Source organism: Mustela putorius, unplaced genomic scaffold (genome assembly GCF_011764305.1).
Source record: "Mustela putorius furo isolate JIRA1106 unplaced genomic scaffold, ASM1176430v1.1 tig00000407_pilon_pilon_pilon, whole genome shotgun sequence".
In the NCBI taxonomy this organism is placed as follows: domain Eukaryota; kingdom Metazoa; phylum Chordata; class Mammalia; order Carnivora; family Mustelidae; genus Mustela; species Mustela putorius.
The window spans coordinates 22,832,424-22,857,145 of record NW_025421373.1 but is presented as its reverse complement, the minus strand read 5'-3'; the positions used below and the strand labels follow the sequence as shown (position 1 = coordinate 22,857,145).

At 55.0% G+C, this 24,722-nt stretch overlaps 1 protein-coding gene across 1 annotated transcript in view; it reads left to right on the top strand.

Annotated features, from left to right (window-relative positions):
- The first annotated feature begins 814 nt into the window (after positions 1-814).
- Positions 815-24,722, top strand: part of CSF1R (colony stimulating factor 1 receptor) — a 29,514-nt gene continuing 5,606 nt past the window's right edge. Inside the window, exons 1-14 of the mRNA XM_004737839.3 lie at positions 815-1,049; positions 4,962-5,219; positions 5,670-5,954; positions 7,319-7,455; positions 8,085-8,244; positions 11,587-11,773; positions 14,551-14,666; positions 14,850-14,970; positions 15,062-15,249; positions 16,977-17,092; positions 22,199-22,325; positions 22,465-22,569; positions 23,055-23,165; positions 23,827-23,989. Coding sequence (XP_004737896.1) covers positions 1,001-1,049; positions 4,962-5,219; positions 5,670-5,954; positions 7,319-7,455; positions 8,085-8,244; positions 11,587-11,773; positions 14,551-14,666; positions 14,850-14,970; positions 15,062-15,249; positions 16,977-17,092; positions 22,199-22,325; positions 22,465-22,569; positions 23,055-23,165; positions 23,827-23,989 — 2,123 coding nt within the window. The 5' untranslated portion in view covers positions 815-1,000. The remainder of the gene's footprint in view (positions 1,050-4,961; positions 5,220-5,669; positions 5,955-7,318; positions 7,456-8,084; positions 8,245-11,586; positions 11,774-14,550; positions 14,667-14,849; positions 14,971-15,061; positions 15,250-16,976; positions 17,093-22,198; positions 22,326-22,464; positions 22,570-23,054; positions 23,166-23,826; positions 23,990-24,722) is intronic.

Here is a 24,722-nt window from a genome sequence, read left to right as displayed (position 1 = left end):
GGAAGGAGCAGAAGAATGTTATTTTTCTGAAGAAATACAGCAGCAGAATTAGACTCTTCATAAAAACAAACAAAAAATAACTTAAGGAGCACCTGGGTGGCTCAGTGGGTTAAAGCCTCTGCCTTCGGCTCAGGTCATGATCCTGGGGTCCTGGGATCAAACCTCACATTGGTCTCTCTGCTTGGCGGGGAGCCTGCTTCCTCCTCTCTCTCTCCGCCTGCCTGTCTGCCTACTTGTGATCTCTGTCTGTCAAATAAATAAATGAAATCTTTAAAAAAAAAAAATAAGTGATGTAAAAAAATGTTCTACAACCAGGCTGTCTAGATCCAAATCTCACTTCTGCCACTCGGTAGCCCTGTAATTATGGGTAAGTTTAAGGTGTTTGATCTCTCTGAGCCTCAGTTTTTCCATTTGCAAAATGGGAATGGCAGTAGTGCCCATTCCATAAAGGTTCTATGGAGCTGGAGGAAACAGTGAATGTAAAGGGCTTAGCTGCGGAGAGTCCTGGAAATGGAAGCTTCTTGCTTCTATCACCAGGCTCTCCCAGAACAACCAAACTTTGCTTTTGGCTAAGCCAGAGCTGCCTGGTCACCCTGGGGACTCCCCCATTTGTGCTACTGACTGCTTGACTTTGGGCATGTCTGTTCTCCCAGGATCCTTTGGAGGTGGCTTGAGAAGGGCCCTAAACTTAACCAGCTCCCCCAGGCTCAGGCTGGCCCTGTCCCAGTCTCCAACCCCTCCCTCTGGGGGTCATGGCTTTGTTTTCTTCTGAAGACCCAAGATTTCCAAACTCTGTGGTTGCCTTGCCTAGCTAAAAGGGGAAGAAGAGGATCGGCCCAAGGAGGAGGAAGAAGAGGAAAACAAGAGAAACAGCTAGTACAGCAGAGAGGAACGTGTGCCCAGAGGTCCTGGTCCCTGTGGAGCTAGAAGCTGAGACCCCCGCCCCGTGCCTTGCCCACCCCTCAGCTCCACATCAGCCTGCCACCTCCCCACTGAGGCCATGGGCCCAGGGGCTCTGCTGGTCCTGCTGGGGGCCACAACTTGGCGTGGTAAGAGTAAAACTGGGGACTCTGCGCGTTGGGGTGGGTGCGTGACAGGGAAGACCGCTGTGCAAGGATCCCGTAAAACCTTGCCCGTCCCCAGGTGTTGCCACTCTGGACCGCAGGTTTGCATGTGTCTGCTTTGGAAAGGCAGTGGAGGGAAAAGAGGGTGTGTGGGGGGTGGAACCAACTCCACCAGGGCTGCGGATCTGTACCAGGTCAGAGGCTGGGACTCCCCAGGTGTCCTGAACAAGCCCCAGGACTTCAGTGTCCCCATCTATTCAAGGGCAGGTGTTGGGGGCCGTGGTGAGCTGGACTAAAGAATGCTGTTCAGACTCCACTCTGCACACAGATTCCCCAGGGATCTTGTTACAATGTGCATTTTGACTCAGTAGGTTCCAGGTACAACGTGAGATTCTGCGTTTCTAACAAGCTCCTAGGAGATCGGGAGGCCATAGAGAGCTCCTGACGGCTCTGCTAGCTCCCAGCCTGTGAGCCTTCGAGAGCAGGCAGGACCCGACTCAGAAAGGGGGCAGCAGTCATTCCTTGGGAGGCGTGGGTAAGGGGCTGGAAGGGAGATAAGGGGTTAGCCTCTCTGGCCCAGGGCTCGAGTGAGGTGAGTTTGGGAGGAGAGTAGAGGAGGACTAGAGGAGGGCCTGGAGGGAGGGCAGTGCGGGTCTCCCTGGCCAGAGTGCTCCCAGACACAGGCTGCTGGGCCTCGGCACAGAGAGCTGTGTGGCAGACCTGGTCCCACCTCCAGCTCTGCTGACAGCAGCCCTGGTGGACTCCATCCCAGGAGGGCGCCTCACTGGAGGGGAGGGGCTGCTGCTTGGCTGGTAACTTCAGTTATATTTTATCACATGCTTATTTGGGGGGATCTTAGGCCAGGATGGGGGTGAGGTGGGGTGAGATGGGAAAGCAGCCTCAGCTCTGGCCTCCCCATAGTTCTGGGGCTGCAGGACCCTGTGGAGAAGGTGTATCTGGACCCCAGTGAAGAGACGGCCCGCTGAAGGTCTTTTTGTGGCCCTGTCAATCTTCTGGGCTTGAGCGTCTGTTCTGTTATTGAGATGTAATTTACATACAGTAGCATGCTCAGATTCTTAAGTGCACAGTCTGATGAGGTTTGACAAATGCTTGTGCTTGGGTACCCACCACCCCAGTGAAGACAGAAACGGTTCCCCTCTCTCCAGAAAGTCCCACGGGTTTTATTTCACTGTCTTGTCCTATCCGCCTGCCCAGCACCTGCCTGTGGGGCACTGTTGGGGAGTGGAAAGGTTGTCTGGCGTCTAGACCCAGAAGAAAGAAGATAGGAAGCAGCAGGCTAGAAGCCTCAGGTTTCAGCCCCACAGACCAGTGGTGAGAGAGTAGGGGTACCGGGGCGGCCGTGAGGGAGTCAGGGGCCAGGTTCCGAACACCCTTGAGTTGGGGAGAGGCCCACTAAGATTCTAGGCTGAGGAGGGGGGCTATGTCCCAGGCCTTGGTGTGTGGTATGGGGGTGGTGTTGAGGGAGAGGAGTGGAGTTTGGGCCGCGTCTCCGTTCTGGGAGCTGAGACGAGAGGCCGGCACAGAAGGCGATCTTGGTCGGTGTCGGCCAAGCCCAGCCCCCACCCACAAGGAGGATGGGCCTGAGCAGTCTTTCTCTTCCCGCCAGCTAAACCATCAGGGGGAAGTTAGGGGCAGAAGTGGAGGGTGTCAGCCTGGCCCTGCGTGAATACCCGGGACAACAGGACAGGACAAAACAGGACACATTTCTCTGACCGCATTTCCAGGAGACTGAGACAGGGACTAGAGGGACAGGGCAGGGGAGGGGAAGGAGAAGGTGCCACTGAGACTGGGTGGGTGCGGAAGCGGAACCCAGCGAGATTCACAGACTCCGAGATCTCGGAGGAGACTGTGACCTTGAAAAGTTTAGAACTTTTGGCTCAGGCGGTTAAGCATCCGACTCTGGATCTCAGCTCAGGTCTTGATCTTAGGGTCATGAGTTCAAACTCTACGTTGGGGTCCACACTGGGCATGGAGCCTACTTTAAAAATAAAATAAAAAATATTTAAAAAGTTTAAAACTTTAGATACTAGAGTGTCAGGACCAAAAGGGAGGTTAGAAATGTCGCAGCAAGCAGTAGCCCAGGGCAAGAGCGGTGGACTGGGCCTGGGGCGCTATGGCCTTCCTGAATCCTCCAGGGACCTCCCAGGTGGAAAGGGACTATTCCCATTAGAAGGAAGAGTAGCCTGAGGGCCAGAGAGGTTAAGCAACGCACCCGGCGTAAGGGAGAACCAAATATCAGGCGGTGAGGATGTGACCCCACAGGCCGAGCTCGTCCCTATGGTCAAACCCTAGCCGGGAACCCGCGTTGCGGCAGCTCGGCTGGGATTTGCCCACAGCCTGACAGAAAAGACGCTTGCCCCTCTCCCTGGGGGTCACATGGCCCAGCGCGGACACAATCCCCAGGCGTTGGCCTTGGCAGTGTTCAACAGTGCGCTGGATTCTTTATGCTGACGGCAAGGCCAATCCCTCTAGATGGTATAACAGCAAAACACCAAGAGGCCATCCTGGAGGAACTTGACAGAGAAATTTTTCCAGGTCTGGAGTCTGTGGTGGGGATGGGGAGGAAAAAACCCACTTTGGCCACTTTTGTGCAGGACAGTGGAGAACCATGAATTCAGCTGAAGCCCTGGGGGCAGCAGTATCCAGGACTCTGTCCCCAAAGTGGAGGGGTCTGATTCAGTGGGGACATCCAGCTGGTCAGTGGCAGAGCCAGGCCCTGCAGCCCAGAATGTTCCAATGTGCTGCAGGTGGCCCTCCCTCTTCCGGGGGTCTCTCCGTGGGAGAGGGGTCGGTAGCCAGGAGGGCCAGGAAACAGAAGTGAGAAGGGCTGCGGGCTGAGCGGAAACTAGGGGCCGGGCTGGACACCAGCAATGTGCTTCCGCCCACACGGGCTCGGGGGGCGCCTGGCTGCCCCTCCAAGGCCTTGAATCAGCTCTCACTTCCCTCCTTTGCCCCTATTTTAGGCCTGGAGAAATGCTGACACGGCAGAGGCAACGGGCCTTCTTCCCGGAGGGCCTGATAGGGGTTTCAAGTTCTCTTTTTTTCCTTCAAGAAAATTTTCCTTAAAAGAGATTGGCTTCCTAGTAAACAGCAGTGCCGCGTGCTGGGCTCAGCTGCCAAGCCACCCTTACGGAGTATTTACTTGGTGACAGATGAGGTTCCAAAGGCCTCTCATGCGCTCAATCCTCCTGGCATCCCGAAAAATGTGCACAATTATTGTCCCCACTTTGCAGGCGGGGCAACCGCGGCACAGAGCCTCTGAGCCGTCCCACTATGCGGCAGGGCAGACGTCCAGTGGTGGGAGTGGGCACAACACAAGACCCCCGGTACCCTTCTAACTCGGCTGGGCCGACATCCCACGACCCTTCTCTTTTTCCCAATATGGATCAAGTCGGAGGACTTTGCCACGAACATTCCATTCCCTTGTTTTTTTTCCATTGCTTGTTCGAGCCCCCTGCTTTGAGCCAGGTCCTGGGTCTGGCACTAGGGACAGAGCCCATTTTGTACATGGGGCCGAAAGGGTCCGCCCGTGGGGAGGACGTTGGAGGCACAGCTGGGAAGGCTGAGACAGGAGGCTGGGGAGGACCCGTGGGTCAGCAGCTGCCTGGGTGCCCAGAAATCTCCCAGGGCCCGTTTCTCGGAGGAGGGGGCTGCTGGACATCGGGCCCTCCATGAGCAGATTGGAAATGGGGGACTGAGCAAATGACAGAGAGGGCCAGGACTTGCTCAAGGTGACCCCCAGTCACAGCTAAACCCCAGCACCGCACATCTCCTGCCAGGAGGACCTCAGAGGCTAGGATCATCAGACCAGCGCGTGCCTCCTCAGGGCTTACTTCTGTCCCCTGTTCACCACCTTCCCCCTCCCACTGCCACCAGTACAAGGAGTCCCCGTGATAGAACCCAGTGGCCCTGAGCTGGTTGTGGAGCCAGGCACGACGGTGACCCTGCGTTGTGTGGGCAACGGCAGCATGGAATGGGACGGTCCCATCTTCCCCTACTGGAACCTGGACACTGAGGCCTCCAGCAGCACCCTGACCACGAATAATGCCACCTTCCTAAACACTGGGACCTACCGCTGCACGGAGCCTGGAGGCCCACTCAGGGACAGTGCCATCATTCACCTCTACGTCAAAGGTGAGGACTCTGGGCCCACTCACTCCCAAGATGCCTGGCCCAACAGGAACCACCAAGAATGGGCAAGAGGGCTGGACCCTAACATTAGCAACCACAGTAAAACAGCTCCTCCCCAAGCAAGGGCATGCCTTTGACCATGACTGGTGGCAGTGCTTCCAATTCAATGTAGTTCTCATAGCAACATAATGTGACATAGGTGCCGCAATTGTGCCCATTTTCCAAAGGCTCAGACAGGTTGAGTCATTTGCCCAAAGTAACCCAGCACCAAGTAGCGGGGCTGTGTCTGGCTCCAGCACCCCCCCACTCAGAAGCATCCGCGGGGCTGCTCTGGTACATGGTGTGACCTCAGGCAAACCATCAGCCCCTCCGAGCTTCCCCGTCCCCAGGGTCCAGGCACCACTTAGCCTGGTGGAGGGAGGGCAGTTGTAACCCTGTATCCCTCTACCGCAGACCCCGTCCGACCTTGGAAGGTGCTGGCCGAGGAGGTGACGGTGATGGAAGGTCAGGACGCGTTGCTGCCCTGCCTGCTCACCGACCCCGAGTTGGAGGCCGGCGTCTCGCTGATGCGGGTGCGTGGCCGGCCCGTCCTGCGCCAAACCAACTACTCCTTCTCGCCCTGGTATGGCTTTACCATCCATAAGGCCCAGTTCATGGAGACCCACGGCTACCAATGCAACGCCCGGGTAGGCGGCAGCACGGTGACATCGAAGAGCATCTGGCTGAAAGTGCAGAAAGGTGCGTGGGGCTGGGAGGGACAGGCCAGGGCAGAGGGCAGGGCCGGAGAGCCCGCAGACACGGGAGCCGAGGGAGGACCCGGGCCTGGTGGGGAACAACGGACCATCCCTCTTCTTCCACTTCTTCCTTCCAACTGCACCATGGTCATCCACGGGGCTCCTGCGGAGGCAAGACAAGCAAGGTGTGCTGGGCAGAAAGAGACAGCTCAGGACAGTCTGGGTGGGTGCACGCGACAGCTCTCATGGTGGAGGTGACAATGGTGTGAAGTCTCCCCCTTGCCCTGGCTAGGTTGGTACACAGGATTCCTCATTCTGAAAGGCCTGGCATGAGTATGCAGGACCCCAGGCTTGCCGCCTGGCTTAGTATAGGAATCAGGTTTCTGCAACAAGGGCCAGGGTCACAGCCATGTGGCAGGCAACAGTGCCTGGGCTCTGAAGCCATGAAACCTGTTTGGGAAGTCATGGGACCCCACCATGTGGGCAGAGGGGGCCATTAGGTCTCTTTCCCCCGCACTCCATCTGTCAAGCCCTGGGCCCTCGGTGACCTTGGATGAGTCCCTTAGTGTCTCTGGGCCTTGAGAAACTGGATTAGATCATCTTTCAATGTAAGTAATAACCATGAACTTGAATTCAATGCGTGCTCTGCATCAGGCACTGTACAAGCTGCTGGGGATAGCATCAGCTTCCAGGGAGAGACAGAATAGAGAGGGCAAATAACAGGCTGGCTGATCCACAAGAAGTTGCGCTGGAGAAAGCTGAATGTGTGTGGGCTGGGGGAGGCTCACCCAGCTGACCGGTCACAGAAGGCTTCTCAGAGCAGAAGATTTGGAGGGTGAAAGCGGCTGCTGGCTCCCGGTGTGGAAGGAAGAGTACTTCAGGGGGGGTGTGTGTGCAGTTTCTGGTGGGAAGGCCAGTGAGGTTGCAGAGCGGGGCATAAGCACGAGGCGGCAGGGGCTTGGGGGGTCGGTCATGGGCCCGGCTTGCATCCCAAGAGTGATGGGAAGCCACTGGATACTGGCCCAGGAGACGCATGTGATCCAATCTACATTCCTAAGAGGCCCCTTGAACTGCTTCAAGGAGTCTCATTGTGCGGGGGTCCGAGGGGAAGTGGGGTCCTTCTAGGTGGGTGTTGCAGGTGCCCAGAGCAGAACACAGGGTGAGACTGGGGAGAGGTGTGGTGACGAAAGGGAGTGGACTTCTCCGAGTCTGTTTCAAAGACAAGACGAGCTGTAGAGGCCTCCGGTCTGCCTCCCAGGATTTTCAAGGGGACCTAGGGAGGCCCCAGCCGGTTTCTGGCCTGTGGCAGGGAGCAGAGTGATGACGGCTCCAGCCTGGGTGTTCATGGGTCGCTTCCCCTGACCTCAGTCATCCCAGGGCCCCCGACCTTGACACTGGAACCTGCAGAGTTGGTACGGATTCAGGGAGAGACTGCCAAGATCGTGTGCGCAGCCAGCAACGTTGATGTTAGCTTTGACGTCTTCCTCCAACATGGAGACACCAAGGTCAGTCCGTGGGGAGACAGCAGGGGGAAGGGTGCCCATTTTCCCTGCACACCAGGCACTGCAGGATGGCGGCCAGCTACCAGCTGGTTCTCTGGACTGAGGGCATAGCCCAGCCCTAAGATCTTACTGCCAGTCAATAACTAATTCAAAACCAGGACCTGGGCTCATGCTACTGATTATTGTTGGTGGGGGGAGGTAGTACTCTTCCCCCCTTGACCCATGAACTTTGCCCCAGCCTATAGACAAGAACCAGAGGTCAGTTCACCTCTGACTTAGCAAGGGGTTCCTTGGCCACCTTGAAGCCCAGGAATATAAAGGCCATTTCAGAAAAACGAAGAGAGGGGGACGCAGAGGGAGTATCTCCAAATGGCATTGGGCAGCTTCTAAGAGCTCCTCCCTGCCCCACTGTGTCTACCCCTATTTACATGTAATAACTCGTTATTCTTCACTACAACCCTAGGAGCATGGGCTGGTGTTCATCCCATTTTACAGATGAAGACTGAGGCTCAGAGTTAGTCCTTTGCCCAAGGAATGGCAGATAGTATTCTTTAAAGGCTGGCAATTCGAACTCAGAGTTTTCTAATTCCTAAACAATGTTGCTACCCCATTTCCACTCCTTCTAACTACAGCTCACAATCCCTCAACAATCCGACTTCCAAGGTAACCAGTACCAAAAGGTCCTGACCCTTGAGCTCGATCACGTAGGCTTCCAAGATGCCGGCAACTACTCCTGCGTGGCCACCAATGTCCGAGGCATCAACTCCAGGTCCATGGTTTTCCGGGTAGTAGGTGAGCATCAGGGTGATGGGGGAGGGCTGCCAGGGATCTTGGGTGAAGGAGTGTGTAGGGAGATTGGGAAGGAGGGAGCTGATGGTGGAGGGAGCCACACGGCTGGGAGCCTTCCCAGATCCTTCCCCAGAATCCCTCGCTCCCCTCCTGGAGCTCCTACAGGGCATTACTGCCTTCTGTTTTGGGACTGCTCCCTATTAGACTGCTGTTCTCTCCTTCATTCATCCTTCATGCCTGGAACAACCACACAGGAGCAGACAATGCTCACCCCGCGAGATCATGCCAGAAGCGCGGGGTTGCTGGGAACACCAACCCCCCCCCACCACCCAGCCCCAGCTTGAACAAAGTGGCCTAAGCTAGGCCCCAAAGAACAGAGGTAGGTTAGCGAGGCAGAAGAGTGGGAAAGGACAGGCACGAGCACAGCATGTGGAAGGCGCAAAGGGAAAGAGACGTGGAGAGAAGCTGCCCATGGCAGGGCTGTGAGTGGTGTGACATGTGGCCAGAGAGAGGCAGGGATGGAGGCAGCGTCCAGACGGTAAAGCGGGTGTTGGTTGGCAGCGCATCCTGTTGGGAAGTCATTGGGAGTTGAAGAGAGAGTGACGGGAGCAGACTGCGTGGCAGGGTACGTCATGGTGGCCAGCAGCCCACACTCCTAGCAGTCACTATCTCATAGTTGTGAGAATTAAGTGAATCTGTCAATCCATCTATCTATCTACTCTGACCCAGAGTAAACACTAAGTGTGCACAGGAGAGGTCATCTGAGAAGGCCAGTCCAATGTCCTATGCTTTGAATGGGAGATCGGAGGCTGGACAAGCTAAGGGGGAGTTTCTCAAGGTCAAGACGGGCTGAGTGATTGCAGTCTGGCCACGCCTCGTGTGTTCAATGTTATGGGAGACAGGGGGGCATCGGGGAGAGCACACATGACCATTACCCCTGAGAGCAGCGGCACTGCACGAGGCTTGCCGTCAATATGAGCTCCGCCGTGGCCCCCATCCTGCGCTGGGAGCCACGCGCGGTGAAGGAGGAGAGAAGCACAGCGAATTGTTGCCCAGCCGTGGGCTCTGAGCCTGAGTGTTTCCCATGGCCCGGATACAGCAGTCACTCCGTGTTTGTGTTCATGCCTAATTCTGGTCAGACACTGCTCTGAAAGGCTGAGGACACAGCTGCAAACATGGAGGCCCCTGCCCACGGGAAGTTTGCGCTCCAGCTGGGGAAAGACCAGCAATGAGCTGACATAAATTCTGGAGACGACATCAGTTCTCTAGGGTTTGCTGTTTAAAATAGGGCGTCCTCAAGGATGGTCTCACCGGTCAGCTGCCATCTGAGCCATGGCGTGAAGCTGGCGGAGGGGTAAGCTTGCAGGTGCGCGGCAGCACGGAGCCCCGGGGCAGAGGGCGAGCGGCACTGTGCTTGCCGCGTGCAAGGAACGAGCCAGCCAGCATGGCCAGGGTGGGGCTCAGGTGAAATCAGAGGGGTGAGCGGAAGAGGAGGCAGTTTCCACAGGGCCCTAAGGGAAGGTCTTGGGTCTTCTCCCCTTGAGAAAGATGGGGTGCCATGGGAGGGTCTGAGTAATGGAGTGTGATATCATCTGACTTGCATGTAATGAGATTTAATATGGCTTTCTCGTGCTGCGTGGAGGGTAGAAGCAGGGGGACAAGGTAGGAGGCTACTGCTATTATCCAAGCTAGAGGAGAAAGTGGCTTGATTGAGGCGGTGATGGAAGAGGTGATGGGAAGATGGGTGGAGAACAGGTAGACAGATAGATGATCGAGGGGGTGAGAGAGAAGAGGACAGAAGCCTTGTCCTGAAAACTCACAGGCTAGTTGGACAGAGAGGATGGCTACCCAAAGGGAGAAGCAGATGCCGGAAGTAGCTTAGATGTGGTGCCTAATGAATATGTAGTCCAGAAGGGGTGCAGGAGTCCAGGGCAGGGAGGGCTCCCTGTGGCCTGGACTGGGGGGGGCACAAACCCCTGACAGGGATAAGCCTTGAAGGATGAGAAGGCTTTAAATACAAAAGAGGAAGAGGACAGGGCTCCTGGTGGAGGAAATGTCTTGAACAAAACCTCCAAGGTAGGAAAGACTGTTGTGTATTGGTGTGTTCAGGGGATGTTAAGAGACTCAGATGTGTGTGTGTATGTGTGTGTGTGTGTGTGTGTAGGAAGAGGGGGCTGGCTACATGGGCATAAAGAGGAGACTTGATTGAGAGAGGCTCGAATGCCACTTTGTCTGGTGGAGGCAATAGGGAGCCATAAGGACATTAGAGCAGATGTATCACCGGGTACAAGAGTGAACTTTAGATTTCATAGACCTGAGTAAGGAGAGAAACCCTTAGAGATCATATAGGCCAGGGCTTTTTGCAAAGTCTTGGGGACTTAAGAAAGCTTTTCAGGGGCTTCCCTAAGGGGCATGGAGAGACTGAGTGAGCGGGATCCTTGCCATAGCTCCTTTTTGTGAGATTCAACCAGAGCAACTTGGTTTGAATTCATGCAAGCTTTAATTAGAAGAAACTAGTCTGGACTTTTTCAGGCATAGGGAACAGAAATCAATTTGAGCTAGCCTGATCACAAGAGGATTTTTCTTGGCCTTCTAGCTAAAAAACCAGTAGATAGGAGCGTCAGGTAAATCGGATCTAGGGGTTCAGCTGATGTGAACAAGAACTTGTTGCTTCTCACCTCTACCTCTCGCTCTCCATTTTTCTTGTGGACTCCTTGTCACATAGGGTTCAACAACCCCAGTGACGTTAGGGCCTCTCCTTTCCCAGCACTCCAAGAAAAACCATGGAAATAAGTGTCATAGGACCTGTGGGCTCATGACTTACCCCCCAAACCACTCCCTGTTCCAAAGGGGACATGCTACTTTGATTGGCTGGCCTGGGTCACATGCCCCCTTAGAGCTGGATGTGGAAGCTTCACTGCCCCAACTATTAGCAGGAGAAGGGGAAATGGGTGAGGGTGTCCAACACCCCCCCCAACAACAACAAAAAAAAAACAGACTTTTTTGCCACTGAAAAAAATTTCAAAAAGTTGTAACAACACAAGTATATTCAATCTCTTTGTTATATAAATAAGGATCTAGAGGTACCAAGGAGGATAGGAATTTGTCCAGGTTCTTCCAAGAATTCAGCAAAGAGAAAAATTTGGACTTCTGTGGGGCAGTGATGGGAGGGAAGGTATCAGAGGGCGAGTCTTGGTTAGGGGCGGGGGCTATAAGCCTGGCACACAGTAGGCACTAAGGAAGGCTCCAGCTGAATGGCTGAATCAATGGGTAGGTCACCAAATGAGCAACCAAACAGAGACATCTTCCCACTAATGCCAGATCTGTATGTATTCTGCTTTCCAGAGAGAGCCTACCTGAACTTGACCTCCAAGCAGAACCTCCTCCAGGAGGTGACTGTGGGTGAGAAGGTCGATCTTCAAGTCCAGGTGGAAGCCTACCCAGGCCTGCAAGGTTGGAACTGGACCTATCTGGGACCTTTCTCAGACCACCAGTCCAAGCTCAATTTTGTCATGATGAAGGACACATACAGGTATGACCAATGAGCTCCCACAACCCACAACCACAAGGGGAATTCTTCAGCCAGAAGGCAGGACACTGACTGGGTCATGTCTCAACCTTCCTGGTGACCTGGAGCAAATCCCTCCTCCTTTCTGGGTCTCCCTTGCCCTGACTCTAGGAGCTCAGTATCAGTCATCTGTGTTTGACTAGGACAAAATTGGCTTGCCCCTCTGTCCCACATCCTTGGGAAGTCCCATGCCCTCCTCAAGAATTCTACCATTTCCTGGGACATGCATTCTCATGCTCACTCGAGAACTCCAAATCCCATCAGTCTCTTCTTTCGTGGCCAATCCAAATGTAGAAGACACTGTTCCATGATTTCTACTCCTAGGTACACTCCTAATAATGATGGCTCAGGGAGTCTGCCACGTAAGCCATGGACTTGGGGCCGGGGGCAGAGAGAATCAACATCACACCAACACAGATACATCAAAATTCTTTAAAGGCCTGTGGTCACCCACCCCTGAGAATTTCTCCCTTATTCTTCTTCACAGGCTCAAAATGCTTCTCATAAAGTGCTATCTGACTCCATCTCCTCTTTCCTCCCTTCTCTCCACTTCCAGAATCTGACTTCTCCCACACACACACAGCACGTTAGAAATCCATTTCCTGTCTCCTTACATCCTCGAAGTGTCACTTGCCCCTCCAAAGTGGCCTCACAGGTAGTTTCCTACGTAAGAGCCTTCTCCACAGGAGGAACACCAATACCATTTGTTAAAAACGATAGCTTCTTTACCCACTTGTGTCTGAATGAGAGCACGGCGCTCAAGGACAGCAAGCATGTGCTGTGCGTGCAACCCGTTCCCCCTCGCACACTCTTGACAGACATCTCTAATCCACTGTTGAGCCCTTTCCCACAGGGTCTGAGTGCAGCCTGGGAGTCCTTCTTGACACAGTCTCTCAGCCAGTATTTTCATTATAACTGACTCAGGAGAAGAGACGTGTTGTCCATTATTTGGGGATTTGCTAGATATTTGCTAGGTAATCCCTTAGCCATCTTCCAATTCCAGAACTCTCTGGGGTTCTCTTCCTAGCTCCTGAAGCCCAGATCTCATGAATGCCTGGCCTCCCCAGTTTGCCTATTGTCAGAATCAAAGCAGAACAAAATGTTCATCCGGACAAAAATGTTCCCTTGTCCTCATTTTTCTCCTCTCAGTTCCCTTCTCATCCATTCTGGTCAGGATTTCTAGCTTCCCTTTGTCTAAAGCAGAAGTTCTGAATCTGGAGTCTATAGACCCCTGGGAGGGGGTTGGTCCACGGACAGGTTTCAGGGGTCCAAATGCAACAGGGACATGCAGAAAGAAACCATGGAGATCCCCCCAAACACGGTAGTGTGGGGCCATTTGGCACAGGGCAGATAAGCCTGGGCACCCAACAGCCGCACAATTGAGCTCATGTGATGGGTGTGTTCATATGGTGACTTTGAGTCATGCAAAAAAGTTAAATTCTTTCCGCTTAAGAGGTAGATGTGTAGAGGGGTTCTGTATGCCAAAGGTCTGGCTGAATGAGATGCCCTTTGAATACCGTATGTATTAGTCCAGTATAATTTATAATTAAATGCTATAATTGACTTAAAAAAAACTTATTTACTACCTAAACAATACATGTCCATTAAGGAAATGCTAAAATAGAGCTTAAGAAAAAAAATGAAAAATTACCTGTAATCAGCTGAGAATAAATTATATTGTCCATATCTGCTTCTGGGTCTTCTGTAACAAAGGGCACCGTTGAACTGCGTAGCTATAATGAGTTGGGCTCTGTGTCAAGCACCCTGAATGTATGTCCCTTTAATCTTCAGGCCAAGCCTGTGGATGAATTATCATCAGTGTCACCCTCATAGAAAAGGAAGCAAAGGATCAGAGAGGTTAAGTACTTGTCTAAGATCAAAGAGCTAAGATAGACAGCGCAAGAACTTGAACCCCAGTTTCTGTAGCCCTGCGGCTACATCCTGACTCTCATCCCTCTCACAGTCCCTCCTGGCAGGGCTGGTGTTTTAGGAACAGCAGCTAGCCTGGGTACTGGTGTTTTGAGCAGGGACTCCTTAGCCCAGTGACGATGGTGAAAGTAGGTACATTTAGTGCAGGCCTGGGATGTGCTGTCCAGTGTCGGCACTTCACGGACATCATTTCTATTAGACCTCAGAACAAAACCACTTTACATATGAGAGAAGCAAGTTGGACTGGGTGGCTCAGGTCGTGATCCCAGGGTCCTAGGATGGAGTCCCGAAAGTGGCTCCTTGCTCAGCGGGGAGCCTGCTTCTCCCTCTGCCTGCTGCTCCCCCTGCTTGTGTTTGCTCTCTCTCTGACACATGAATAAATAAAATCTTAAGACAAATGAGAGAAGCAGGGGCGCCTGGGTGGCTCAGTGGGTTAAAGCCTCTGCCTTCGGCTCAGGTCGTGATCCCAGGGTCCTGGGATCGAGCCCCACATCGGGCTCTCTGCTCTGCAGGGAGCCTGCTTCCTCCTCTCTCTCTGCCTGCCTCTCTGCCTACCTGTGATCTCTGTCCGTTAAATAAATAAAATCTTTAAAAAAAAAAAATGAGAGAAGCAATTAAGGAAATTCGGTTCGTGGTTTTCCTGTGTCTTAATGGCACTCAGCTTGGATCCCTGGCTCAGCCAAGGCCCTTGTGTCCTGGACACTTTACCAAAAATAAAACAAAGCCCTTTAGGAAGGTTGTCTGAGCCCACTTTCTTGCAGGGGCCATACCAGAATTGGGGTTCACACCAGATGGCTTGCCCCTTTGTGCAGGTACACCTCTATCCTCTCCCTGCCTCGTCTGAAGCCCTCGGAGGCTGGTCGCTACTCCTTCCTGGCCAGAAACACTGGAGGCGAGAGTTCTCTGACCTTTGAGCTCACGCTGCGATGTGAGTGATGCGGCAGGTGGGCGGGGTGGGGGAGACAGGGGCTACAGGAGACTAAGGTCCCTGGGGCAGCCTCTACATCCCTAAGGCTTGCAGGTGGGCATGAAGGGTTCAGAGTGGTCAGACAGAGCGCATGGGACCTCCGGGGCTGATCCTTTCCTCTTCCACCCCTTCTTTTCTGCTCAGACCCCCCAGAGGTGAGGGTCACATGGACCGTCGTCAATGGCTCCGACGCACTGCTCTGTGATGCCTCCGGGTACCCCCAGCCCAATGTGACATGGCTGGAGTGCAGGAGCCACATGGATAGGTAGGTGGCTCTGGTCTCCCTCTTCACCCCAGGCCGAGGGGCCAAGCGGTGGAGTGTCCTGACTCTCTAAGCCACACTCTGCTCTTCTCAGGTGTGATGAGGCCCAAGTGCTGGTCCTAGAGGACTCACAGTCGCAGGTGCTGAGCCGGGAGCCTTTCCACAAGGTGATCGTCCACAGCCTGCTGGCCATGGGGAGCTTGGAACACAACCGGACTTACGAGTGCCAGGCCCTCAACAGTGTGGGGAACAGCTCCCAGGCCTTCAGGCCCATCTCTGTAGGTGAGCCTTCGCCCCTCCTGGCCAGGGTGGGAGGTGGGCCCAGGAAACTGCGCCAGCCCCAGGGAGCCAAGGAGCCCTGGCCTGAGTGCCAAAGTGAGCAGGTCCCAGCCATACTGAGTTCCGTGTCTCTGGGCCCAACTGCAGCCGCCTACTGACCAACGGTCTCCTGCAGAGGCCAGGTGGAGGATCTAGAACCCATGGGACTCGCAGCAGGGAGGAGAGGAACAGAGGGCAGGAAGCCATGAGGTCCAGGGAGACACCAGCTGGAAGCGAGGCCTCATCTGGCCTTCTGCTCATTTTCCTGCTTTTGAACTCCCCCATGAACTCACAAGTATGTACTTGGCATGAGCTGTATGCCAGGCACTCACTCGGTGTCAGGGAGCACTCACTTGGTGTCAGGATGTCCATGGAGATTAAAGGCTGGGGAGAGACACAGGCCAACTGCACCCCAGGGCCAGCCTCGACCGCTTCTTCCATTCCTCCTGGACTCTCTTCCCTCCAGAGACACAGTCCTATCCGTTCAGGGCCACTGTCCCTGGGTAGGGCTGATGGCCAGCCCCGGGCTGACAAAGGCGGGGTTTCTTCAGAGGAAGGCATGCCTCTCCCTGTGTGGCACAAAGACCCCAGCTGTCTGAGCGCAAGTGGCCCACAGCTGTGGAGACCCACAGCCCCTCCAGACTTCCACCAACCAGGACTCAGCACCGCTGTGTGCCAGGTCCCGGCCAGACTCTCTGGGCAGACAACACAGAATGGAAGCCTCTGTCTGGCTCAGAGATGGCCCCGCAGGTGCCTTGAAGCCGCTGCGACTGGGGCCGGACTCTACACACCCAAGGCCTGTGGCTGCTCAGCCTCACTGCTGGCGTCCCACAGCAAACCTTCTAAATGGCCATTCCACTGAGTGCGTCCCCTGTGCCAGGCACTGCGCGGAGCTCCTCACGGTCATTATCTCCCTGAGCTCACACGGCCCTCGGAGGTTAGCACTGTGTTCCTTCCCACTTGGGAGAGGAGGAACCGGAGGCTTAGGGAGAAATCCCACACTCCATGTCACACGCGTCCTAAGTGGCAGAGGTGAGATTTGGCCTCAGACCCACACTGTTGATCTGGGCAAGAGGATGGACACTGTGTCCTTTAAACATATTAAAGGAAATAAGATTATGGAACTGGAGGAGACCTAGGGGCTATAAGCGAAGCTTTCAGACCCTAAGAAGGGCTGTGTGGCTCCAAGGGGTGCTTGGGAAAGCAGCGGGGGAAAGGCCGGAAGGACAGATTTCAGGTTAACCTCTAGGTCTTTCTGTCTGAGCTGCCTGAAGGTGCAGGGGGTAGACACCCATCACTGGTGTGTGTGTGTGTGTGTGTGTATCTGTGTGGTGTGTGCGCACACACACAGAAGCCACAGCTGGGCACGAGGCCAGTCTGCTGCAGAGAAGGGGGTACTACGTGACCCGAGGGGCTCCCCAGCCACAGAGGCTGTGACTCCAGGCAGGGTCTGGGGCTGGACAGAAGCAGAACTGGAGGGGCTGTCCTCCTGGCCTCCGGCTGGGGAAGGGTCTCTAGTAAGACCCTCTGAGGCTCTGAAGGCTTCTGGGTGAGAAGACTCTGTGTTCAGTCAACAGGCATTTATTGAGCACCTACTGTGTTCCAGGCAGTGCAGTGGTCTGATCTCAGTGGTGGCAGGAGGTCTTGGAGGCCCCCTCTGCCAGCTCACTCCTTTGCCCCACCCCTTGCAGGAGCCCACGTGCAGCTTTCTGACGAGCCACTCTTCACACCTGTGCTGGTCACCTGCATGTCCATCATGGCCTTGCTGCTACTGCTGCTCCTACTGCTTTTCTACAAGTACAAGCAGGTAAGCCTGGGCGGGGCCGGGATGGGGGTGACCAGGTACCGAGTGAGTCAGACCCTGGGACGCTGCCACCAGGTTGCAAGGATTCACCCTGTAGTCCCCGAGAACCCACTCGTTCTGTCAGCCATTCAGCCAACAGCTCCTCAGTGGGTGTCTTCTCTATGCCAACGCGGGTGGCTGGGTGCTGAATGAGCCTAAACTTGGAGGCTCGGAGGCTCTTCCCTTGTTGGGTTCATTGTCTAGAGCAGGAGATGGTTACACGTCCAACAACCAGAAAAGTGAGGGTGCAGAGGAAAAGATGCACTGGGGGGAGAGATGGATTGTTCCAGGACAGCGAGAACATGGGGTCCTGTCCCCACTGGGGGACACAAGCACACAGAGAAGGCATCTTTGGGCCAGGCCCGTGGGTCCCTGCAGGTGGTGGGTGGTCTAGTGGAGGAGGAAGGCTTAGCCATCATCACCCTCCTCATTAGTTACTACTCATCGAAGCTGCCACTGATGGCCCATTGACGTGTGGTGCGCTGCCTGTCACTGAGTTCAGAGTTGGTGATGGCAACTTTAGGGGCATTTTCGTGAAGCCTGTTACATTCTCTCGCTGAATGCCCTCGACAGTCACAGCATGTGGACAGCATCACTAACCCCATTTTACAGAGGTGGAAGCTGAGATTCTGAAAGGGAGAGGCAGCTGCCCTCTTCGAGTGGCAGAGGCTGGGTTTTTAAGAAGCCGTATTTGTAGCCATTATGTGAAACACTGACTCCTCTTATCTTACCCGCACAACCTGGAGGCAGGAACTGTAGCAGTCAGTATTTTATAGTACGTAAACTGAGGGCTGGCAAGGGGGAAGAACTGGCCTAAGGGTCCCCGGTGCTTCCCCACATGACAGCCCGAGGCCTCCCCCACCCTGCCTCACTGCCGTCCTACATGAAAGATGGTGTCCGTTGTCCCTGGTGGAAAAGGGAGCCCGTTTGGAGAAGGTGGTAGGCATGGGTAGGACAGATCTGGGAGAATGGGGGGTGCAGCAAGGGGAGACGAGACTCAGGGCAAAAGTATCTCTGGGGGAGAGGGCACTGTGTGCAAAGGGGAGGGTTGGGGGGACCAAAAGAGTTCCAGAAATATTGGTGCCTGGAAGAGGAGGCAGGCTGGGGGGTCCAAGGACTTGGGCCCATCCTGTAGGTTCAGAGCTGTCAGTGGGTTTGAACAAGGGAACAGTGTGATTTAGGGGTGAATAACCCACCTTGTGGGCCTCCTCCTCTGCATTTTCTCTTCTGCACCCCTGCCTTGGGGGTTTTAGTATGAGAAGAGGACTAAGACACTGTGGATGGGATGTAGGGGCCCATAGGGGTGGCTCTCATGTTCGCGCCAGCACCCAGCATGGAGAGGCAGCTCTGAAGGCAGACTCCAAGAAACAAAGGTCCTGGGATCTGGGTCCAGCTCTGAAACTGTCTTGCCATGCGACCTTGGCTGACTCACTGCCCACTCTGGTCCTCAGTTTCCCTACCTGTACCATGGGATTAGTAACAGTCTTCCGCCTCTGGTTTAAGAGCCAGGGGTTGGGAATTGGACAGACGTGGGTCCTGCCTCTGCCAGTCTCCAGCTATTGTAACTCTGGGGAATTGGGGGGGGGGCGGCTCTCTGCCTCTATTTCTCCATTTGTGAAATGGGTTTAATAATGGAGGCCACCCTGCCAGGCTGTCAGGATTCAGCGACAGACCGCATGGAGGGGATTTAGCAGGGTGCTGGATACAGTGCTCAGGGTTGACCCTGCACGCCCTTGGCCCAGGAGAAAGCTGACTGTAGAGAACCTGAGTTAGCTCACGCTTCTCGGGATTGTAGGAGTGTCTGAGGTTGGCACCTCCTTGACCACACACTCACAGTGGTTGCCCGGCCTCGCTCACCCACCCCTGTGGACAAGCCTTAACTCACTCTTATGAGTTCCTTCTCTGAGCAGTTTCTTCCTTTTATGGAACAGAAAACTGCCCCCCCCCCCCCGTGCCCCACAGAGCTGTGGCCTCAGCCCAGGACAGTTCTGCCGAGATTCTGGAGAAGGCCCAGTTCCCTCTCCAGCCCCTTCTACCTTTAGGTGCCCAGCCCCCTTGGCCAATTTTGGTTTGGGGACACCTTACCTTCTCTCCATGGGACCATTTTTGGAACATGTAGTCCCAGCCACCTCATTTCCCAACCAGGAAATGTAACTGTCCCCTGAACCCATCGAAGTCCAAGAAAAGGAGGGCATCTCATGGGACGAGACCTTGAAGGGTCAAGATGGTAATGCTCTTACCTCTGGGCCCTCCAGCCAATTTCTTTCTGCTGTGCCCCGTGGGACTCTGAGCTTTGCCTCTGCCCCGGGGACTCTGTCTGGCCTGTCCTCACTGCCTGAACCTTCGGTGAGGGGTGGCTCTGGTGGGGGGAGGGGTTGGTTCTGCCTCAGAGCTGAGTCATCGCCTTTCTGGCCCCCAGAGAGACCACAGGGGGGGCCGAAGGGGGTGGAGGAAAGGGCAGGAGTCAGCAGGCTGGAAGGAGGAAGGACGCAAGTAGGAAAGGATGAGGTAGGAAGGCACGGAGGCTGGGATTCTGGAGTCAGAACTGAGCTCTGGGCCTTGGAGGCTGACTGGGGCCAGACGGGAGGCCCCTCAGGTTTTCCAGCAGGAAGTGTTGAGGTGGCTACTTCCCTAAGAGAGAACATCTAGCAGCCCAGAACCATCAGGCCTAGATGGGGAGGGTCACAGGACTGGGACGTCTCCCTGCCCATCTCAGTCACCAAGGGGAAGTGGGGTGAGCCTGGGTTTGTCCTAAGGCGTGAGATGACGCACACTGAGGGTGCTAGCCCGGTGCCCTGCTCACCAGGAGCGCTCAGGGAGCACTCCCTCCTATCCTGACAACTACTTCCATTAGGAAACCTGGCCAAAGTGGCCCATCCCAACTTCCCTGCAAGGGCTGTCCTTCAGAGGAGACCTCTCCAGGTAGAAGCCCTGGGTAGCCAAGGTGGTCCAGAAGCAGAGCTGCTGGCTATCTTCCAGGAAGGGGCAGGGATGCCCGAGGCACAGGAGGAGGCAGGAGAGAGCTGTGTGTTCCTGCGGGTAGAGTCTGGGATTCAGAGACCTGAGATCCAACCAGATAACCTCTTCCTCCTTTGACAACCCCCTTTCCCCCACCTTACCCCAGTATCCTCTGCCTGGCTGGGGGGGGGGGTGCGGCGCTGGGGAGGAGACTGACTCAGGCCCAGCTGCAGGGGCCAGAAGAAGGAGAAGTGGTGAGAAGAAAAAAAGCTTTGGCCACAGAAGCCCCTGGAGATGGAAGTTGCTTAGGGGGGTCAAAGAATCCCCTCCTGGCTTTCTCTCCATGTTTAGGGTCGGGAAGGGACCCACACGTGGGGCTTGAATCCTCTGTGATTCACAGGTTCCTCCTTTGGTCCCACTTCAGACTCTTCCTCCCAAGCCACGGCATGGATGTTCTTAGGATTACCTGCAGCCTCCCTCCTGAGTCAGAACCCAGAAGTTCTTCCTTGTGTCTAACTACAGTCTCCTCTTCCAAGTTCCGGAAGTTCTTCCCTATGGCTCTCTGGAGTCTTTCTCCTAATCCCGTGCAACTTGCAGCCACAGGCCGCCTCCCTCCCCAACACCCACTCGAACACCCGTTAGGTCCCCCAGGCTGGGTGCCCAGAGAAGGAGCCCAGCTGCTAAGCACAGCCCAGCTGGTCCCTGTCCCCTAGGACGGACCGGAAAGAGTGGGACTGCTGACCCAAGGCTTCAGTGTCCTCCACCACCCGGGCCCAGCTTCCACTTTCCACCTAAAGTCCGTCTTCCATCAGCACTTCTCATGGGCACCCCCTGGCGTGATGCCCCCAAGCAGCTGCCATCCTGGGCAGGAAAGAGCGAGGCAGCTGCTCTCCTCCCTCCCTGCATCTGGCTGTGCCCCCTCCCTCTCCTTTGACAACATAAAGTCCAAAGTATCCCTCCCCTGCGTCGCACCCTCAAGGGCTTCTCTCTGCAGTTAGGAGGGAATCCACTCACCTATCCCAGCGCTCAAGACTTTCCTGTCTCTGGAACATCTGCACCTCCTTCAAGCCCCTCACCCCTGGGGAAACTTCCTTCCGGTCCCTCAGACTTGCCAGGACTCAGCCCACCTGCAGGGCTCTGCATCTGGTCTTCACAAGCCTGCAAAGAGCTTCCTCCATCAGTCATCTGGCTGCCTTCTCCTCACCTCCTCCGGGGCCTTCCCTGACCTTCCTTCAGTTGCACCTGGTGCTCTCTGTCCCACTACCTCGCTTTACTATCTTACGGCACTGTCGGAAAATGTCCGACCCAAGTGTGTATGTGAGTTGAATGCCTGTCTCAGCCCCTTGCCTGGGGGAAAGGGCTTTACATTTATCTTCTTCAGCTCTGAATCAATGGTGTTTGGCACAAATAGGAATTCGGTGAAATATTTGTCTGAAAATATTATTCAGCCTTAAAAAAGAAAGAAATTCTGACACATGGATGAACCTTGAAGACATTAGGCTGAGGGAAATAAGGCAGTCACAAAAGGACACATACTGCCTGATTGGACTTAAGTGAGGTACCTAGAGTCGTTGGATTCGGGAAACAAGTGACCAGGGGCTCAGGGGAGGTAGGAAAGGGGAGTCACTTAATGAGGACGGAGTTCCAGTTTTGCAAGACGGAAAGCATTGTGGAGGCTGGTGACACAACCGTGTGAATGAATACTTCTGAATGGTACACTCAGAAATGGTTGAGATGGTAAATTGCATGTTGTGTGTATCTAACCCCAACCTGAAAACAAAAGCAGACTGTATTTGGAGTGGAGGATGGACGGATGGAGAGATGGAAATGTCCCCCTGCCGGGTCAGAAATTATCAAGTTATCAGGGCTGGCAGGGTTCTCGGGGGTGATCCTGCCCCCCACCGTCTTTCAGTACACAGGCAGGGAAACCAAGGCTTGCAGGAGGGATGGTCACATGGTGAGGCCAAGCCAGGCAAGGACAGGCCACCCCGCCTCCTCCCGCATGCCTCAGGCCTCCCACACCCCTGCTCTTGGGGGTCAGGGATGAGATACCAGATCTGCCTGCGGGCAGCTGACATATGCGCCCCCCCCCCCGCCCCGTTCCCTCTACAGAAGCCCAAGTACCAGGTGCGCTGGAAGATCATCGAGAGCTACGAGGGCAACAGCTACACCTTCATTGACCCCACCCAGCTGCCCTACAATGAGAAGTGGGAGTTTCCCCGCAACAACCTGCAGTTTGGTGAGACGGGATCCTAGCACCCACCCCCCCATGGGGTCAGCATGTGCTGTAGGGAGCCTGTGGGCCCTTAGACAAAGGGCTCTTTGTTACCAGGGACCTAAGGAGACTGTGTGTGTGTTTGTGTGTGTGTGTGTGGCAGGGAAGACTCTCGGAGCCGGTGCCTTTGGGAAGGTGGTGGAGGCCACAGCCTTTGGTCTGGGCACGGAAGATGCTGTCCTGAAGGTGGCTGTGAAGATGCTCAAGTGTGAGTGAGGGGAGGGGGCTTTGGGATCTGCGGGGAGTGGGGAGGAGGCGGTTTCTGCTGGGGGTGGGCCTCCTGGTCATCACAAGAGCCACCACCCACATTTTTGGCCTGGGATAGGACCTGGGACTGGGGGCAAGGACTCTTGGCTTCTTTTGTGAGCTCCAGCCTCCCCCTGGCTCCTGGGTGTGGAGGGGCTTCTGATGGAGCCCCAGAGAGGCTGGGGCGCACAGAGGCCACCCTGGGCCATGGTCTGGCCACAGCTTGGTTTCCTGCCCCTAGAGAGCAGCTCAGGGACGGGCCATCTCTCCTCTCTCCCTAACTCCTATCTGTGTGTCTGAATTTTTCCTTTTCTCTCATTTGGTCACTAATCACTTTGGGGCACTGGGTGTGCCCTGCTTGCTCTCCTGGGTGTCTCATGTCTGTCTGTGTGGCTCTCTATGCCCTGCCCTCTCCCCATCTATGGGACCTGTGGTTCCCTCTTCCAGCCACGGCTCACGCAGACGAGAAGGAGGCCCTCATGTCAGAGCTGAAGATCATGAGTCACCTAGGCCAGCACGAGAACATAGTCAACCTTCTGGGAGCCTGCACTCACGGAGGTGAGGGGTCCTGGCAGGCATTGGGTCCCATGGTCTTAGAGCCTCTTGGGTGTCTGAGGGCCCAGGGCCACCTGACTCCATCTTCTTCCCACCTGCTCTAAGTGATGGCAGGATCTCTACCTCAGCATTCCTCAAATTCCTAGACCAGGTGCCTGGTTTGGTCAGAAGCTGCTTATGACTGAGGGAAGGTTCTATAAGCTCTGTTCGATGGTTCTCAAACCTTGGTGGATGTCCAAGTCAGCCAGAGAGGGGTATAAGAGTGCAGTTCTCCGGGCCCTGCTGCCGGGAGTCTGGCTCTGGGGGTCTGGAGTGAAGCTTCTACTCAGAGACACTTGGACACTCATGACAGGGTCCGCAGAGCCTGTCAGGACTCCCAGTCTGTCCCATTCTCTTCTGTAGCAGCCTTGACCCATATGGAACTGCCACAGATTTCCTTCGAAGAAGGAATTCTTGGGCTACAGTTTTTTGAGATTCCTCTGCTTTAGACAGATGGAATTACTGAGGCACAGAAAGCAGAAAAAGCTGCTCATAGACAATCAGGATTAGAACTCAGGGCTCCTGAGTCCCATTTCAGAAGGCCATAGCACCCCACCCCATGTGTCTGTCCACTTGGGGCAGTGGGCTAAGAAGTGCACTTACCCCACGGTCCTGGCTGCTTTAGGCCCTGTTCTGGTCATCACTGAGTACTGTTGCTATGGAGACCTGCTCAACTTCCTGCGAAGGAAGGCCGAAGCCATGCTGGGACCCAGCCTGAGTGTGGGCCAGGACCCCGAGGCAGGCGCTGGCTACAAGAACATCCACCTGGAGAAGAAATATGTCCGCAGGTAGGACCCTGGCAAAGGACAGGAAGGAGGCTGGGGCTGGAGGACGGGGTGGGGCGGGTTGCTGTGTCTGTCTGTGAAGCTAACTCAGGCTTGGGTGGCCGTGTGACTCTCACATTCCCATCTCTGCCATGGGGAATAGTCACCCCACCCCAGCTTAGATGGGCCAACTCGGTTTTTCTACTACTTATTCCTATCATCCAACAAATATTTGGGCAGTTTGGGCAACTAGGAGTATGGAAGCAAAGATGGGCAGCTCACAGTCTGGTGGAGACAGGCGTTAGTTAATGCAATCATCACTTTTTTTTTTTTTTAAGATTTTAATTATTTATTTGACAGACAGAGATCACAGGTAGGCAGAGAGGCAGGCAAAGAGAGGAAGGGAAGCAGGCTCCCCTTTGAGCAGAGACCCCGATGCGGGGCTCGATCCCAGGACCCCAGGATCATGACCTGAGCCGAAGGCAGAGGCTTTAACCCACTGAGCCACCCAGCACCCCAATGAAATCATCACTTTAATGTACATAAAAGATCAACCAAGATCCTTTCAGCGCTCTAGCCAGAGATGGGGAGAGCTTGAAGGCAAACTGCCCATTTTTCCCACAGGCTCAGGCTGTCAGGGGCTGCACAGCACCCAGACAGAGTCTGGGGATGGGGATAAAACAGGGTGACTGTGGCCAGGCCCATGATCTACTTGGGCCTTGGTTTCCCCGGGGTGAGCCATCGGGGGATTGAACCT